Source organism: Linepithema humile, chromosome 6 (assembly GCF_040581485.1).
Source record: "Linepithema humile isolate Giens D197 chromosome 6, Lhum_UNIL_v1.0, whole genome shotgun sequence".
NCBI lineage: Eukaryota > Metazoa > Arthropoda > Insecta > Hymenoptera > Formicidae > Linepithema > Linepithema humile.
This window is the reverse complement of record NC_090133.1, coordinates 3,490,054-3,509,541: the sequence shown is the minus strand read 5'-3', so window position 1 is coordinate 3,509,541 and position 19,488 is coordinate 3,490,054. Positions and strand designations below refer to the sequence as shown.

At 38.5% G+C, this 19,488-nt stretch overlaps 2 protein-coding genes across 6 annotated transcripts in view; one reads left to right on the top strand and one right to left on the bottom strand.

The window, feature by feature from the left end:
• Fur2 (furin-like protease 2) overlaps positions 1–16,468 on the bottom strand; it is a 324,827-nt gene extending 308,359 nt beyond the window's left edge. For 2 of the 5 annotated variants that reach the window (XM_012364223.2, XM_012364227.2), the window contains exons 1-2: positions 14,591–15,031; positions 3,096–3,655 (exon numbers count right to left, since the gene is read on the bottom strand). In XM_012364223.2, coding sequence (XP_012219646.1) covers positions 3,096–3,275 — 180 coding nt within the window. In that variant the 5' untranslated portion in view covers positions 3,276–3,655; positions 14,591–15,031. The other 3 variants (XM_012364225.2, XM_012364226.2, XM_012364224.2) reach the window with 3 other exon arrangements.
• Positions 16,469–16,743: 275 nt separating this feature from the next.
• RpS17 (ribosomal protein S17) lies at positions 16,744–17,992 on the top strand. The gene is made up of 3 exons (XM_012364222.2): positions 16,744–16,852; positions 17,137–17,288; positions 17,682–17,992. Exons 1-3 carry the CDS (start codon positions 16,850–16,852, stop codon positions 17,917–17,919), a joined length of 393 nt encoding a protein of 130 aa, XP_012219645.1. The 5' UTR covers positions 16,744–16,849; the 3' UTR covers positions 17,920–17,992.
• The last annotated feature ends 1,496 nt before the right edge of the window (positions 17,993–19,488 follow it).

The following is a 19,488-nucleotide window of genomic DNA, read 5'->3' as shown; positions in this document are numbered from 1 at the left end:
GACAAGATCTTCAACTGTATAGCGATACTTGTCCCATTTTACACGCCGACGAACATTTGACACGATTCGATTACTCGCGATTCGTATCGGGCGGAATCAAATTTTATAAGCGCTTTCGTCAAAAACGTACTGGGCAGAGATTCCCACCGCAGCTGTGAGTATTGGAGCGCGAAGAAGACACCGGATGATTTCTCGGTCCTCTCGGTATTGTAAAAAGTTTATTACTCGTTACTAGGAAAACGCGAAAGCGCGCGAATGTCAGCAGAAAAAAAAAACCTCCGATGGAGGTTATTTCCAAATGTTCGCGATTAAATTGTATTATCTTCGCTGATGAAATTTTTGCAAATTTACAGCGGTGATCGTGAAAAAGATAAATTGAAAGATATTAAAAAGATGAAATTACGCTGTGTGACATGAATACGATTGAAGCACCGTATCTTTAATTAATCCTAACTGAGGGTAATACAATTTACTCGCGTAATGCAATCTATTCTAATTAATTTTCTCTCGCATTTCAATAATTCAAATTATTGCTTCGAATCTAACTACGTTTCATATTTAATTGTTACATAAAGACGCACAATTTATGTTTACTGCTAAATGACTTTTTCTATTGCGTCATTTTCACCGCGAACAGTTATGCAATTAGATTTTCCCGCGATTAATCATAATCGTAATTTATAAGTTGCAGGTGTAAATCACTTAAATGTTGAAAAGATGAACAAAGATCTGGCAAGAGAACCTGCGCGACTAGTACTTTGACACATAGAAAATATTATAAATGTGACGTGATCGAAATGTCAAAAGCAAACTAAGTGATTTAAACATAAAAAGACTCAAGGTTCAAGTTAATTCTCCATAAGATTTTTATGAAACCAAAAATAATTTTGTAAGTTATTAAAAAATTAATTTTTATCTTTTAATGAAAAATTTAATAACTAAAAAATTGCAAATATTCAATGTCAACAAAATTATACAGTTTAGCAAGTTTTTTTCAAATCTTTAAATACCCTTGTCGAGCATAGTCCTCAAACAACCCTTAATTGATGATCGATATCGACTCAGCCCCCCCCCCCCGCCGCTTAAAAATAAAAATATTGGATCAATCTTTGCGGTAGAATTAAGAGCTATTTATGAGCTTTTGAATTGATATAATTTCGATTTTTAAGCTCACCCCCTTAGTCTTCAAACTTGCGCTATTAATTTTTTTATTTGTGCAAGGTGAGGGGGCCAGCTCGACAGAGGTTCTTTAAATTTAATGAGAAAATCGATTATTCAGTAAAATTTTCTAAATATATCGGTCGACATATTCGTACCAGCGGCTGTACATCGAGCGATACGAACGAGTGCTTAGCGTGCAATCGAGCTATACAAACGACTATCTAGCGTGCGATGTTTCTGTCGCGTCCGCCGTTGCCTGACCGCAATGCATGACTTCGGGATACAGTGTACTTATCAGTCGCCTTATCACCGGTAAACTGGACACGCTTCCCGTATTCGCCGATAGACAACAGCGTGTTCAGAACACAGCGTGCGAAAAACAAAACTGGAGCGAAACCCGTTAGCGATCTCGCTTTCGCACACAATGTTGCTAAGTAATCAGAGTTACATTCGTTAACCACCGATCAACGCGGTTCCGTCGACAAGGCAGTTGCTTTGTACAAGATGCACGCAAGGTAGTTGCACTATACAAAGTGTCTCCAACGAAGTCCACTAATCAAAGTTTCCTCTCTCTCTCCTCGCGGATGTTTTAAACTAATTTAAAATCAATTTTTCTATACAACAAGGATCGAAGTTGCGAAGATAATAGATGTCTCTCCCTGCATCCCTTGAATTTTTAACATTTTAATCTACTCATTATCAATCACTTTCTTAATTCGAAGACTAACGACCTTTTGAAAAATCTTAGAAAAAAATCAGTCCTAATTTAATAATAAAAAAAAGGGGAAACCTGTGAACAAAGTTTGTTTGTGTAATTTCTGAAGTTCTAGTCGAGGTTATTTGTTTCACAACATCATTAATATTAATTTTCGTTAGAAAGCTAATTTAGAAGTATGGTTTGTCTTAATTATATAATTGACTAAGTAGCATTAATCTATTTTAACGCGATAAATGACACGGCGATGTAATGAATCTGTATATAATATAATTCCTTTGGTTCATGAATTAAAATAATATGCATAATGTGCAATCCTCTCGCGAATAAATCTTAATTTGCGTCTTAATTTATGTTCGTGTATTATTTTCACGATCGACCTAGACGACCTGCGAGGAACATTCTGTGTCGAATAATCCATTTCTAGTACAAACGATGACCTTTGCCGCTGGAAGACCCTCCGGCAATACCTCCAACCAATCTGTCTCGTTAGATCAGGTTCCCTCCGTCCCCCAACCCGTTCGACATGATCGACACCCTTTCCCCGTCCATGATCTCGTAGCACGACGGTGCAGCATCGCCCGTAACGGAGCATCTAATCTCATCATCGGCGCCGGAACGGATAAACGTCAATACGTGATTCGACGTGGAGGACGAACGCGTATTGCCAGAAGCAACGCTGATCTCACGGTAATCTCGCGAAATGCAAGGACACTCAAGAAATGCCGAAATGCGCTCGAGAACATCGCTCTACGGAAAATTTTGCTAGCTAAACCATTCAAACATTTCTTTTTTAGTTAAATAAGAAAAAAGAATATGGAAAAATTGTGTATGCAGGATATAAAATATACATTTATAAATTAGACTTTTTATTCACGGATTATACTTTATGATTTAATTCGATAATAATTCTGTAATAAATTCTCTAATTTCATTTTTACAAAAATTTTTAAACGTCCAACAAATAAAAATTATATACAATTCTTATCCATCAGTCGTCAATATTTATAAATTTTTATAAAAAAATTAAATTTTATTCCAATGGCTAAAATTTCTTTTTCATAACATATAATTTTACCTGCCATAAAAATTTGACAAAAATTGTTATTAAATTTATGACAATCGAATATCTTTCATTTGTAAAATCAACAAAAAATTCTCTTTAAAGCAACGTTCTCGAACTCACTTTCCATATATAGAAAAAAATTGATGCACTCACCTGTCCATAGTTGTCGAATCCGTGCTCCTGGGCGATGTCGTCGGCAGCTTCCGCTCCGCTGGGCACGTAAACAGCAAACTGATTCGAGTAAATCGGCACTGGTCGCGATCGTGGTCTCGGCTCGGATGTCGCACCGGCCAGAAACGCGCACACAACGAAAAACGTCACCCTGAAGATCATCTCGTCGACGGTGAATGACGACGACGAGTCTTACGAATGCCTCGCGCGATATCACCGACACAGAAGAGCGCGCGATTGACGTTCCGAAAGAGACACGTATTACGTAAAGATAAATTTCGCGTTACTTCACGACCGACTGGAATCGCGGGCGATTCGTCGCGCGAGCCAAATTCGATTTTCGAACGGGAACTCGCGGAGCCCTCACATCGGATCCGCGCGTGCTCTCCACGAAAACGAGCGACGAGCGACTTACGGATGTAACGTCGTTGACGGATGAAGACGTGTCGCGGTGAGAACGAGACGGCGCTGCACCGCGAATTTTGCTCGTCGTCGTCGTCGGCTAGACGGCGGTTTGGGCGGGCGAGCGGGCTGGTCTTATCCTGCAACACAAAGACGAGGAAAACCACAGGTTATAGCCAGTGTGCATTCGTGTCACGCGCGCGGAGTCGGAAGGACGCGGCGGGAATTCTTGCGGGCGCGAGCGTTGTGATATTAATTGTCACCGAGGGGGGAGTTCGTTTTTCCTGCTTCTTGACGTGCGCGGCGCGGATTTGCATTACAATGTTTCGCCATGGGCGTGCACGCGTCCGCACGAATGTTTGCAAACTTCCTTCCTCTTTCTCTTCCCTCGCGCATTCCTTTTTCCTGTCCTCTTCTTTCTCTCCGCGTGTCTCTCAAAAAGAGAAAGAGAGAGAGAGAGAGAGAGAGAGAGAGAGAGAAAGAGAGAGAGAGAGAGAGAGAGGGAGAGAGTAAGGCAAAACCGAAAGCTCATGCCGCGTATTATTTAACCGATCCCTTTGTTTTGCGAAGCGGTGACGTACGGTGATGCAATTGTTTTGCAAATAACCGAGTGCGTAATAATACCGATTCGGCACACTTATCCGTTTAGCGCAACGCACAAATAAACGATTAAATCGCAACAAACTCGCATTGGCGCGATAGGATGATTATGACAATGAGTGTGACCGCCATGATAAAATACAATTAAATTCGCATAAGCGCGTCCGCGGTAATTCTCGGTTAACTGCCCAATAGATGACATTACAATGACGGATTCTGTCGTTCATTTTCCCTATTAGCGAATAATTAATAAAGTTCGATATCTATTTCAGTTAGCTGATTCGGGTCACCGTAATAGCGAGCAGAGAGGAGGGGGAGCTGGGTTCCTTGAAGAAGTTCGCACGCGATTACGGAAGGCAAGAACGGGAAGGAAGTTCGTGATAATTCGAGCGAAATTATCTAAAAATGATTTCAAACTCGCGAAATCGGTCGTTACACGGTGGAATTGAATTTATCGGCAAGAATGAGGCGGGGAATTCGAGTGGAACTTGCTGAAACGCGTGGCAAAAGCTTCCGCTGATCAAATTTCGATTGTGAACTATGCGATCGATTATGTGTATCTATATAGTCGCGTTGCCGAAGTTCGACAAGTAACTGGTAGACTGGCAAGGCAAAAGGAGAAGTTCGTTTCCACGGCACTGTCGATAGTTACAGCGAAACGAGCGAAAGGCCGAACATGAGTTGAGTTTGAAGTTAATCGGGCTCTCTCACGAAACCGTTACCGCTCGTAATGATTCGGGAAATAGACTAAAATACCTGACGGATGCAATTTATGCGCGTTATAATTGAAGAAATAAAAATCGCTTGCTGAAAGCGGATATGTAATTATGCCAGTTTAATTGGCGAAATATCGAGTGAATTTTGCTGCCTTAAACAACTTAAGTAAAGCCAACTTTCGAGTATAACAAGTTTTGTAGTAAACAAATTAAGTATCAGTTACAATTACAGTATTAACTCTTCGTATAGATGTCATTATAATAATTGGCAAAGTATCGAGTAAAACATTGTACTGTCGTACACAAACTGCAGCCAACTTCCAAATGTAAAAAGTTTTGCAATAAATTAATTAGCATTTCTTCTTTAATCGCAATTATTCTAATCCACTTATGTCTAATTATATTGTACTTATTTGCAACAAATGAATGTAATGATAAAGTACACTTTGGACAGTCTGTTCATGATAAAATTCGAAATAAAATTCTATTTATAATTTTATGTCGTAATAAAAAAACTCAAAATATACATGTACAAAACATAATCAACGATATTATGTACATTTACATTCCGACATCAACCGTTTTCTCAATAAAAGAAATATAACGTTATATAGATTAAATAGATTTCTATCCCGAATATTCGGTTGCGAATTATAAATTATCTAAAGCGAACTTCAAACAATTCGCGTTTATTCGTTTGCTCGCAACGGTATCAATCGCACACGGATTAATTCAGTGCCCGTTGCGGAATTCGCGAATCAAATAAAAACTCCAAATCGTTCGCGTTCGTTCGCGAAAGTTCGCACAAACGGCAGCCGGAAAGCGGGTCAAAAACCGACACTGGTAAATGGTATCCTCTCTTAACACACTGAACGCACTGGGTGGAAAATAGAACGTATCCCAAATTAATTTCCTTACAAAACTGATCTACCTTGAAACATCTGTTTGTACAGAGCAATTCTGTGGCCGCGTGCACGATAGCGACGGAACGTGGCCACATTATCGCGTCTTGTGCCATCTTATCCGCCGACTAGTCTGGTAGCTTCGAAATGAATAATATAGCGAGCAAACACGAACGGGACGAACATTCATCCGTTTAATATCCGTGCCATATGTTCGTTCACCTTAAGTCATTAGGAGTCCGAACGTAAAACGAGAGACACAGTCCTTTGATGCATGAGCTACGTATCAAACATCTTGTTTTAATAACAAGTAAAACGCTAAATGCCGTGTGTAATTTTGAGACAAATCGAATATTGTATTAAATAATATTTCATCCAATATCGGTGTATCGGCAAGTATCGGTGTAATTATAACACTATTATATTCAGCGTACAAATATTTTTAGGCGGTGCATAGTGTATGCTTGGTGCATTTACGCTGGATATTCGTATACGTAACAGTATCGTGCAAATGTATAACATATCGAGATGAAAATATCGTAATTTCATTCGTCAACGTAATAAAATTCGTCATGCAAATGCAGCACATTTCGATTTGTGGAATATCCAACTAAACGAACGTCAAATGTGGATGCATTACCTGGCGTCGGCTTTAAATAAACAACAAATAAAGCGTTCAATTGAATGCGAATTTTCGCTGTCAACGCAGCAAGGAAACAACTCGAATGCAAAAATACGCGGTTATTGCAAAATTGTTATTTTTGAAGAAATTTTCAAACTCGAATTTCGTGAAACATTTAATTTACTTTAATACTTAATAATATACTTTTTTGCGCATTTAAAATTAAAAATAAAAACTTTTTAATTTGTAATATTTAATATAAAATATTGTGAAATATATATGTATTTGTGTAGCTATATTGTGTAAATGTTTTTAACATTTTACTTATTGTGTTGATTTTATGTTAATTATTTTATCTTGATTCGCATATGGCAATTGTTTATTTATAATTATTCGTCTTTATTGATTTTCATACATTACATATGCAACGCGCGGACAATGAATGTGTCAATGTTAAATATTAATATTTGAGAAAGTTTGATAAATTGGTATTTCGAATTGAGAAATTTTATTAAACTAACATAACTGTGATTTGTTGTTCATGCCATTCACGATGCAACTAATTTTATGCGCTTCACCTTGTTTGCTATTTCAACATAAAACATTCGACAATAAAAACTCGTAAAACTTTTATAAGCTCCAATGAATTTTAAGAGTCAAGTGCTTCTAAAATGGGTTTGTCTATCAAGAAATAACTGAATCTGGAATGGATAGCCGCGATATTTGAACGAGTGCGCGACCGGCTTCAATGACGTCAAGAGCGTACCATTTTTAGCATGCAAGACACTCTGCTCCAGGGAAGCCTTTGGATCGCGCACATGTTCTTTTCTATGTATATCTAACAATAAGCTTTACGAAACGCGGCACTAAGATTAGCAGTTGCACATTCCCATGATGGCTTTATGAATTGCTTATAAATTTACAAACAAAGAAAAGGAAGCGAAACTCCTGCCTGAAGAATCTCGATCCAGTCAACTAGATTATCGAAGTTGCACGGATAATTAATTAAAGACTCCAGCTTCTTCCTCGAAATTTTTAAGCTCGTAATTGTTAAGTAAAGTTTAGTTTTTAATTTAAAAAAAAACTTCTTAGCGAAAATTAAATTTAGTTCTTTACTTCGGTAGTTAAAAGCAATGACCCAAGTATCGAGCATTCGATAAACGCTCGCCGTTAATTAAGAAAGAAAATTTCTGCGTACACGCTGCAACCAACGGCGCCGTGCATATTTACGTCTATTAAGTACAGAGAATACCAAATGTGTAAGTCAAGTGCGAATCGCGGAACGAGAGCGGAACGCGCGAGAGAGCGTCTTCTGTCACGTACTATTTAAATTGCAAGAACCACCTGCGCAACACTACCGTCCGCAATTACGAGGGCCGCGCGCTTCAGCGGAAGAGTCACCATCGCCGAAGAATATAAACTCGCCCCGGCGAAACTTCGGACCGCTCGCGTTCGCTCCGCGCTCCCGCGTTAATACCCGCAGAAGTTAAATCCCGAGTAAATATAGGTCAGTAATAAAGCGTTTTCTCTCCAGGCGAAGCAGCCGCGTACACCGAGGAAATACGGTCAGCGAAACCGACGCGGAATTTTCGTCCGAAAACAGAATCGCTCAGCTGTTAACGCTTTTCACGATGCCGCCCCATTTCGCGTGTACGTGATGTTAACAACCTACGAGAGAATATTTAACCCTGTAACGGGGGAACAAGCGGAAGCACGTTGCGCCAGCGCAGCGCGTGGCGCATTACCTAACACCGCGGTAACAAAGATTAATGTGTAAAGAGCGATTTATTTTAACCAGCGGGAAAATCTCGGTCTCTGCAGAGACTTATTGTAACCGGAAATGAAAGAGATCGCACATCGCGGTGTAACGTGTAACGTTGTACTTGCGTTCAGTGTTTCTCGCAACAAACAAAATTATTCACGCTACGTGTAGCGTAACTTTAAGCCATTATGTAAATACTGGGAATATTATTAGTATTTGCAGAAAGAGATGAAAGATACGATGCAAATTTATATTATATAATACAAATTAATTTCCGTGGAAATATATGTATGACTAATAGACGCGAAATATGCGCGAGAACGTGTAGATAATTGTTAATTTAAAAAAATTGCAAACATTTTGGTGCAACGTATAATCCTTATTCGATATTACTTTTTATCTCAATTAAGTTGGACTTAATTGTTCGATTACAACAATCGCTCGTCGAGTGTAAAGAGTTAAAAGAGGCGCCTTCGCTCGCGCTCCCCGGAGGTCGAGTAGAACGACAATGTCGGAGAGAATCTCGGCGCTTTCCAGCAATTAAACGTTTGTAATCTCTCAGTGCTCCGACGAATTCTCAAGTCGCTCGTAAAAAGTCATGAGCCAGATTTCTTCGGCGACAATGTCGAAGAATGAAAAAGGGGGTAAAACGCGATCCCTGCCCTTTTTGATTCTCCCTCGTGCTATAATGACCTGCTTTCGGAATGAGAAAACGAGGGAGAGATCATGATGCCGCACGTAACCCGCATGGGTATAAAAGTCACAGACACCGGGATCGCGATACGAATGGTAAATGCGATGGATACGTAAGCCCGATACATCGTGAACGTGCGTGCATCTCTTTCGCGGCGGGATCTTGTGATACGTGCACGCGTGTCTATCCGCGTCGTGAACAGAATTACCGATGATGCTGCGGGTTTAGCGAAAAATAGAATGCAGAAAATTCTGCAATGCAGTAAAAACAATTTAGTAAAAACCGTCAAACCCACATTTAGAGAAAAAAAAAGTGAAATAAATGTTACAATTAATTAGGCAATTTTATTGTCGGTTTTACCTAATGTTCTTTTTTTCTAAACTATATTTTTATATATTTATCTCTTATTATAAATGTTTTATAAAAATTAAGAATTGTTTAATTTTATATTAATTATACAATATCTCCTATTTTGTATTTCATATTTTTTTATTTTATCTACAAAATATTTTTCAAGTTTTTATCAAAAGTTTTCAAGAAATTTTACGAGATTTTTCTCGCACACATATATTATCATCTCTATATTTCGTAATAGCTTTAGTATAAAGGATGTGCGAAATATTAAACTTTCCAAACTATATTTTTAGTGTATAAATGCTCTTTTCTTGCTTCTTCTAAAAGTTTTTTTTATAGCTAATCTCAACTGAGATGTTCGGGTTATAAATAATGGTAATTGACATTTTCGTGGCGAGTTAAAACTCGCGTGCAGTCTTCTAAAAATAGATTGCATGCGAACAAGATTTCAATTCGGTAATATTAAATGTGATAGCAAACGAAATTTTTCGTGAATAATTGTAGGCTGTATGTCTTTATATTATGCTTCTGATAAATTATGCTTAATATTACATTTCTCGTTAGTCATAATTAAATGATCGTTTATTTATTAGTATTTCATAAATGTGTGTCAGACCAGTGATAAGAATATGGCAAAAATATATTCTCGTTTAAGAATACTAGACAGACCTTTGCTCTCAATAGAAACTGACGCAAAAAATGTCATTTTTCTGATACACCGCGTGTTCGCCTTTTCCATATTCGAACCGCGAAATGGAAATTCCATTCGTAGTATTTCCGAAGAATGACGGTTTTTCTTTTGGTCTATGTTGGAAATAAATTGCTTTTTTTCGACATGAAATATTGTTCTGTCTTCTTTTAACGATCAGCGATTGTGCGTACGCGAAAAACAAAGTGATGGAAAGCGGTAAGTTTTTGCCGTTATTTTATACTTTAACGCAAAGGTCATTCGTGTGATAAAAATACGATCAATCAGCCCATAATATTTCCGACTCATTTTTATTTCCTCAGTCGAGAAAGTGGGACAAAGCGTACTTCGAAGTATAAATATTTTGCCGGAACGACGTGTGTAACCGCGTATAGGACGAGCCCGGACGTCGAAAAGTCGACGAGAGCCGGTTGCCAGGGCAAAAAATAAAAATGGAAAAACATTACGAGTGCATTCATACGTGCGCAATGCAAAACGCTTCTGCGTAAAAGTGAATTTCGTCCGACATGAATTTGTATGTGCTTTTGGAAAAAAATGTTTTCGAAAACAGACGCCGTCGTTCCGCATCGGCCAAATGCATCATACGTGCGTGAAACATAAGACAATTAATCGCTACCAACCGTCATAACAGATGACATAGGTGCGTACTCGTACCTCGCACTCGACGCTAAATATGACTGCCTGATTCTGAATTTTATCCTTTTCTCTTGGAAATTTTATGATTTCACTTCCAACTGGAGAGAATCAGAGGGCTAAATGTGAAATATGTACGCGGAACGTAATGATGACATACAGCAATATCGGTATTAAAAATGTTTTTATGAAGACATAGCTCTGTCAAAGATATAAAAATTCAGAAAAATCGGAAATATTTGCAATGTAGAAAAAATACGCACTTTTACATGCACGCTCGACTCGTATGGTTTAGATATTCTCTACACATATAGATTATGTAAATATATATTATTTAAATTGAGCCTCTACAATTCAGCTGGAAACTTGCAATGTGTTTAAGAGTCGATAGCCGAGCCATTGGACGAAGGTTTTACACTTTCATATTTTTTTGTATTGCTACATAATTACAGGCTGACGTAAAAAAACATGCTTTTTTTCATGTTATTTCATGTGAAGCGGTTTGATTATACAAGAACAGACCATTTTCGCATCGCATGTTCATTTAGGTAGATCGATAGATACATGCATAAGTTAACATCCGCGTTAGTTACGTGTATGCTTATTGGCGTACATTTATTCTTTAAACTACAACAAGGTTTTTGTAGAATATTAGAGAAAGCGTCCCGTATATCCTATCGTGATATATTTACAGCTATATACAGCTATTTACTTCAAAAATATAAATAGTATTCAAGTTACACAATAAAATAGTAATATCAAAATTTGCATCAAAATAGTCATGACATTTGCAGTATATATCAATGCCTTTAAAACGTAGTGAAAAATTTGAGTAAAAATGCTATATGCGGTCTACCGCAAATTCTATATTTTACACATCGCAAATTTTTTTATACGTATTTCAATATGCATGTTTTATTTATTTTATGTTTGTATTTTTAACGTATATCAGATGAAAAAAGATTGAACAAACCTCGTACATTTTTATAGAAAATTGCAAGCAAATATGCCATCGTTTCGAAAGATTATCGCTACGTTACATCACGTATTGACCGCTTCCTCTCTCTTTCCCTTACAAGCTACTTTATGCCGATTCGGTACGCGGAAATCGCGGGTGGAACAAGCGGGTATTTATTCGTATCATTCTCGCTGTGCCACCGCACAGGTAACAGTCGTTTAATCGCATGCTTAACAGCGACGTAATTACGCGCGGAAGCACAGTTTTTGCACGCGACCAAAAGCAACGGTATTGAGCGGTAATTGGAATGATCAACACAATCAATCGCACCAGAAGGTAAATGTTGAACCGCCATCGCGTGATTCGTTTATCTTAAGAAAAGGTCATGACTCCTATTCAATCTTTATTTATATATGTATAATATAACAAGAAAAAATACTTATCAGCAATCTTAAGAAGCAATTATTTTATAAAAATTTAAAAATAATGCAAAACCATGCATCTAAAAATATATATATTTACTTTAATAACATTCATTAAGTTTATACAATGCCGGTTATAAATTTACAAAAATCGTGTTTTCTTACTCGTCTAACAGATCATATATCTTCTTCCACGATTTTTCAGTGACGTCGATTAAAACCTACAATAGACCTCGACTTTCTATTCTATAAAGTTTTAAACAGTGTAAGCCGAAAACTTTCTCGCGGTTACTCGACGTATTAAACGCAAAAAGAAATGTTTACTGTGCGCGACACTCACACGTAATTTTCCACCGAAGCTACAGCCCTTCGTATAGGTGCAGTAGAAAAGTGTGAAAAAAAGATGGGAGGAAAAGAAGCTGCGACCCGTTTGCGTCAAGATGACAAGGACAGAGTGTATGTCACGAAGGAGTTAGATTGCGAGAGTATACTCTGCCGTGCACCATAATTACGCAGTATTACGAGCGGCGTTATGACGGGGATGTTACGTTAACGTGTCTCGTGTTATACGCGGTATGCGCGCTCGCGCGCGAATTAAGAAGATGCAATTAAAGCGATGCTGGAAATTCTCGTGAGCTACACGACGGCACGGATCGAAGTAGAAAGGCTTCTTTCATACGATTCATAAATAGTAATCGAATTCAGGAGAATTCTCACATAGTCACTGTTATCTATTTTCAGATGATATATTTATGTAAGTCCTATTCTATTCCTATTCTATATAGGTTGATACGTAACAATAATTAATGAGATATATGTTGATATATAATAATTAATAAATATAAGTTGATATATAATAATAATTAAATTTGCGGATTTTGAATCATTGATTATTTTTAGCTTGAAATTTCGATCAATCTTCTAGAATAAATGTGAATCCCGTGAATTAATGATGGAATTCTACGCTGAATTCCCCAGTGAATCGCGTAAAACGGGCTTAAGGGATACCCGAGAAAGAAGGGTGCTCGTACGACGACTCCTCTAATGCCCGCATATTTCGCGACACGTCGCAGAGAGACAGCAACTCGACTCGCGCAACGCGCGATATATCTAGCGCGCAACGTTTCATGCATACGGCATCGATGACGATTTTTCAGCGGTGCGACTTCTTCGCTGCTCGACTGACAGATTGCTGGACTTGTATTTCGTACATTTATCATAAAAGATGAAGTAGGATAATTGAAATCCTTGTATACGAAACAATGTAAGCGCCCTTTTCACTGTGCGTGACATTTATTATAATATGAGTCGAAAACTACTGATATTTATTAAATAGATATTAATATAGTAATGATTATAATAAATTTTATGTTAATAATTTTAGTCTTCAATGATATAAAAGATTTTGACTGATAGAGCCACGAGGCACTTCAGTACTTGTTGTAATTTCAATTTATACTATATAGATTATATACTCATCACAGGCAAATCTTAATTTATGTACATAATTATATGTACATTATCGCACGCAAAGAAATTTATCACGAAGCGTGTAATAAATGATTCTTTCATTCAACTAGAAACACGCAAAAATAAAAAAAAATCAATGAAATATATAAGATAAAACAAATATTTAAAAATATGACAATAAATTGTCAAAAGTTTTATATCTTATTATAATTTTTCTTAAATATTCCATATTCATAAAACACAAAAAACAATGATTAGAGCAAAATAAAAAAAAATTATGTAATAATTTCTACAAGCAGCAAGAATCAAAATATAGAAACGTATTTTCTCTATAAAGAAAGTAGTAAAAATGTTACGAGATAAGAAAGATCATTTGCAAGACATGTGATCACATAAACTTAAGATTAAGAAACGATAACCTTGCGTTAACAGCATTTCACCGCAGTTCCTGAAAGCGCGATCCAGCCAACGGTCAAGGCCGACCTCGATTTTCGACGAAAGCGAAAGAGATGCATGAGGGAAACGTATCGAGCCACGACCTTTCAACGGAGAAATTTCGAATAAACGCCAATTAAAAACGCTCGCTCGCTTCGAACGGGCGAGTCTTATAGCATGACTACTCTCGCGGCAAGAAATCGGCGAAGGACGAACACGCGCGCGCGCAGAGGAGAAAGTCGTTGACGGACTAGTTGGGGTATACTGGATGTCAGCTGACGGAGACGAAGGCCGCCAGAGGCGAGACATAAGCTGTCGATATAACACATGGAGGTAATAGTTGCACCCCAGAAAATATGACACATATATATATCCTTTTTATCTTTTTATACATTTTTCCATTTAAAACGAAACAAGTATATTGTCTATCAAAAGTTACGAAAGGAAAAAACACTTCAGGAAAGTGTAAAAAAAAAATTTTTTAAATAGTTAATAAGAACTTCGAAATTGGAATTTTTAGGTTATGCATACATGCGAAAGGGAAATATTTTCGAAATTTTGATTAAACCTCGGAGTCAAGCACACAGCTGCATTTTTGACGTTTAAATTAATAACAGCGATAATATCAAACGGCATTAAACGCGAAACGGGGAGAGAACAAAGTGAAGCACTGCGAGTGACAGAACGGAGATTTATCGTGGCGTAAGCGGACGGCGGCCAACATCGCGTCAAAGGTGACGTCCGGTGACCCCGATGTGCATCATACGACTTACGCACACAAGAGTTGCGAGAACTTACCTGATATGATAAATGCCCGGTTCCACGTAGTCTGTCGACAACAGATTTTCCGGAAGAGGGTCCACTCGCCACGAGCTCGACAACACGAGATCGTCACCCGATCAGCACGCACAATATCAAAGGGAGGTGTCCGCTATCTCTTGGCGGTCCACCGCGGCATGTTCTTCCGTCACGACCGCAGATGTTCCCTGTTGAAGTCAAAAGGTGTTTAAGCTGTCGCTAACATGTGCGTTGAAAGCGGATGGAAAGAACGATGCGGATGCGCACTCGCGCTATTATTCGCGCGAATGAAAGGAGGGAGAGCGAGAGAAAGACGGATCGGTAGAATTTCGTGCACGACAGCAGCTACCCGACCGCGCGCGCGTCCCGTACTGCCGCCACTAGGTGTAACGCATCGAGCGTAGCACCGCGCACTGACTGGCGCTCTCGCCGTTCACCAGGGCGATAAACAAACTCACCGCCTTGCCTCTTCCCACACCGCGATTCCGATTCGCCCTCTTCCTCCCGCTCGACACACTCACTCCCGCACGCGCAGCTCACGCGACCCACTCGCGATCCTCGTCGCACTGACGCGGTACTCTCCTTCTTCGTCTCCCCTCTCGGTGACGCTTCGTGCCACACTGCTGCCACCACTGCTTTTCTCCCTACCACTACACTCTATCATCGGCTATATTCCTATTTTCCACGAATTCTTTGTATCAATGACCTTCGGTAAGATGTGTATGCTGTCGAATACGTATATCATTTCGTATAGGTCGCGCTTAAGCAAAATAATATATTCATGTCACGATAAGATGCGTGATATGTTTCAAGAAAATATTTCAAGCCTGCACATTGAATATGTAGGCGTACGCTTGCATTAACGCCATCTCTGAGAAGTAAACTAAATAACGAGTCGAAAATAAATTTACTTAGATGTTAACAAAATTAACTTTTCAAGAAATAATATATTAGAAATACATTCCTAAAGTTTTAACTTTTAAGTCGAATCGAAATAATCAAATATTGGAAATTTTACCTGTAACATCTAACTCGAATTCCATCGTTCCCGTTACACCACTAGATGTCGGAAAAGTACCACGCTAAAATCAATATAGTAGCACACCTTTAGTAAATTTTGTAACAAAACTTTAAAATAAAATCAATGCGTTTTCTATTATTAACAATTTGTTATAAAAAATTCTATGAATTCTATGTACAAAATAACCTTTATATCTAAATATGAGTAAAATTTTAAAAGACTTGATGACTTTACTCTCCATTATAACCCTAAGTTGTAATTAAAATAAATTTTTAAATTATTTTTCGTATTTTGAATCTAAGTTTGCTTTAGATGATAAAACGGGCTCTATCTATGTGCATGTCGATTCATAACCTCACTGCCTATCGTCGGTACACTACAATCATGAAAATATACGACTTGAATTTGCATATACGAAATACAAATTTGACACCATTTCAATTATCATAATTATAAAATAACCAACAACACACACAGTTCAGTTAGTAATGATACAAAATATAATATCAAGCATACCTAGTGATTGTGAATTCATTTCACTGTACTTCGACGAAAGAACTTGAAAAATGTGAAGACCATTTCAAACATACAGAATCGAATCGCCGGTATTGAAGTTGCATTAAACGATCTCAATTCCAACACAATAATTTCGTACTTGAGATTAACTTTTAGATAATAATAATTGCGGAAATTTGCAGCATTTCGAATGCGATATGCGCATCGCGATGCGATTCCGTAACTAACTGCAATTCACGATCAACACGATCAACTCAGTGAAGCAACTACAATAACTGATTAACGTACAAATAAAGCGTAAGATATTATAGAACACAAGAAGAAATATAAGCAATTAAAAATATATACAAAGTACTAATTATTTCTCTAAACAGAACAAAGTAAAAAGAAATGTAACTTGCGCGATCTGACGACAGTTGGAGGTACAGTTACCAACTTATAAAAAATATTAAGGTATGTTCGGACAAATTTGTATAATTACAAAATGCATAAGAAAATGGATTAATTATATATGTGATGTAAATTCACATTAGATAACAAATAATAACTTGAATAATGTTTGAATAGTTTACATATATATATGCATTTTTTAGTTATACTAGTTTGCTGAACATAGCTTAATATTTTATAGTTAGTTTGCAGTTGCATCGCTTGGCGTCGTTAGTGTCGCGCGAAAGTGCGTTCTCTTCCATTTCGATTTCCCCTCCGATAGCTAACCAACTATGGTATGTATATCATGATACGTTTTGATATTAATCCGTCAAAGTTGCAAAAATCCGCGATAACTGGCCAAAAATTAATGCATGCTCGATTTATGGAGTATTTACTTTGCCCGGAAATGCAAATATTAATCGGTCAAAAATCGTTGTAAAACGAAATCTCGTGTCATTAAATTTAGGTTATGTTCATATTTTGGTGGTGCAATTCACAATAAATGCAAACAACAAAATGTATATATGTAATTGTGCATTGCGACTGTTAATTTATACTGTCTTTCTACGATTTTCAGAGTCGTGTCAGAACGAAAACGGTCAAAAAGGCCGCGAAGCTGATTATCGAGAAATACTATCCTCGCCTTACTTTGGATTTCCACACGAACAAGAGGATATGTGAGGAAATCGCTATTATTCCTAGCAAATCTTTGCGCAACAAGATTGCCGGGTAAATATATTACATTGTTTAAGAAATTTTGATGTGTTAAGATTTATGTTATTGTGTTTTGCTAATTAACCTCTAACAAGTTTTATGTAGTTAAAGAAATGGAGCTTCTTGTGATTAATGCATAGAATTGTTTGATGAATAAGTTAAATGAAGAAATATAATAGTGTGTATGTGTGAAGTTTTGTTTTTTTTTATAATATAGTATTGAAAAATTCTTTAACTATATTGATTGCATGTATAGTTTTAAATATTTTTACTAAGTGATTTAGATAATCATATTTTTATCAAATATTCAGTAATAATATATTCGATTATTCTGTTTGTTATTCTGTTGATTGTTCTATTTATTATTATTATTACTGAATATTGAATTATTATTTTTACCATTGTCAGGTTTGTCACTCACTTGATGAAGAGGCTTAGACACAGTCAGGTACGTGGTATCTCCATCAAGTTGCAGGAGGAAGAGAGGGAACGCAGAGACAACTATGTTCCTGAGGTCTCTGCTTTGGAGCACGACATCATTGAGGTCGATCCTGAGACCAAGGAGATGTTGAAGATGCTTGAGTTCAACAACATCACTGGACTTCAACTCACACAACCTGTTCCACAATTCAGCAGGCGTTCTTAAAATTCTTACACTATAAACAACAAAATGGTTGGTATTGCACTTTTCAAATAAAGTTGCAAACTGACACCAACAACATGTGTACTGCCTATCGCTCTTCCCGCAATCTCGTCCAATTCCTTGGTAAAGTATCCTCAATAATTTCCAACCTAGTAATTTTGTAATCTGTTTCAAGTTACTAGAAAAATCTTTGACTAATTATAATTATAATCAGTTTTTTTTTATTTTCACAAATCGAATGTATTTGATGAGTAAAATATTTGAAAATAATTATAAATGATACGATTTATGAATACATCGAAAAAAAAGACAAACTGAGAGATTACGATGCGCGTGCGCTTAGTCCGCCATTTCACACTGAGTGAGATGCGCGACGATCGTTTTACACGGTAAACACGAGTGCGTTTCAGGCGAAAACGCCTAATCTCATCTGCTGCGATTGCTATGTAAGGCATAAATGACATTGGATCTGCAGGCTCCGCGTGATTCTGCCATCTGTAAACACGCGTCACACACACACAAACATACGAATAATCTCATTGTCGCACATGTGCGCGACGTCAGGCTCATCGCCGCCGTCGTCGTTGTCATTCGCGTCAATTTATCGAGCGTTTAGTCTTTTTTTCATGTTGGTTGTTTTTCAGTTCCGGCTCAATAGGTGCCGACCGCGTCTAACCGCTCTGGCCTTCGGTATTGTCACATCGCCGTTTTAAAGAACTCGTCTTGCTCGAACGCGGTATTTCTTACGACGTCGTGCGCGTGGTCCGAGGGGAGGGAATAGGAGGGTTACAACTACATCCCTAGCGCATTACATCGGCCAGGTGCAGCTCGAACGTTTCTCGGTACCCCCAGGCGAGCGTTATCGCGACGCGAGGATCCGCTCGTCTTTCTCGATGATCTGGTTCTCTAACAATGCGCCTTGTGCATCGAAAGGGGAATGATCGCATCTGCGGTAAGCGTGAATGCGACAAAATCGAGTTCTCTTGACGCGGAACGATCCGGTATTGAAAAGACTGCTCGCCCGAAGGTTTTATCGCGCGTCGTGCCTAACGGAGTGGTGCATCAGCCGTGAATTCGCATGCTGCGCAAATACATCGGGTCGGAGCGCACGGCGTACCGGTGCGAAAATAAACCTCGTTCCGCGTGTCGGTCGCTCGTTATTCCATGCGCAGCGATTTTACGGGATCGATCCGAATCAACGCGCGGTGGCGACGGTGGCGTCTCACAATATAAATTCGTCGACGCTCGATAAATTCGCGTTCGTCGCGAAAAGCATCGCCCTGCGCGAAGTCAGTATCCGCGCCTTCGACGCGAGTCGGCCCTGATGGGCTAAGCCGAGAGAGGCTGCGCGCGACCTAGCGCGATCCAAGGCTAGGGAAACCTAGCGCAACCTCGTCGTTCAACGGAGAAAGAGAGAAAGAAAATACCGAGAGAAAGGGTGCGACGGCTTGTTCGCCGGAGCAGGCGAGAGAGAGAGAACGAGCGCGAGACGAGTGGCGAAGAGACGACGACGACGACGACGACGACGACGACGACGGCGACGGCGGTGGTGGCGGCGGCGGCGGCGGCGGC

What these genes read in the sequence shown, in the direction of transcription:
- RpS17 (XM_012364222.2), top strand. An exon ending in TTGCGCAACAAGATTGCCGG is followed by an intron (nt 17,289 to 17,681) that starts GTAAATATATTA and finishes TACCATTGTCAG; the next exon opens with GTTTGTCACTCACTTGATGA.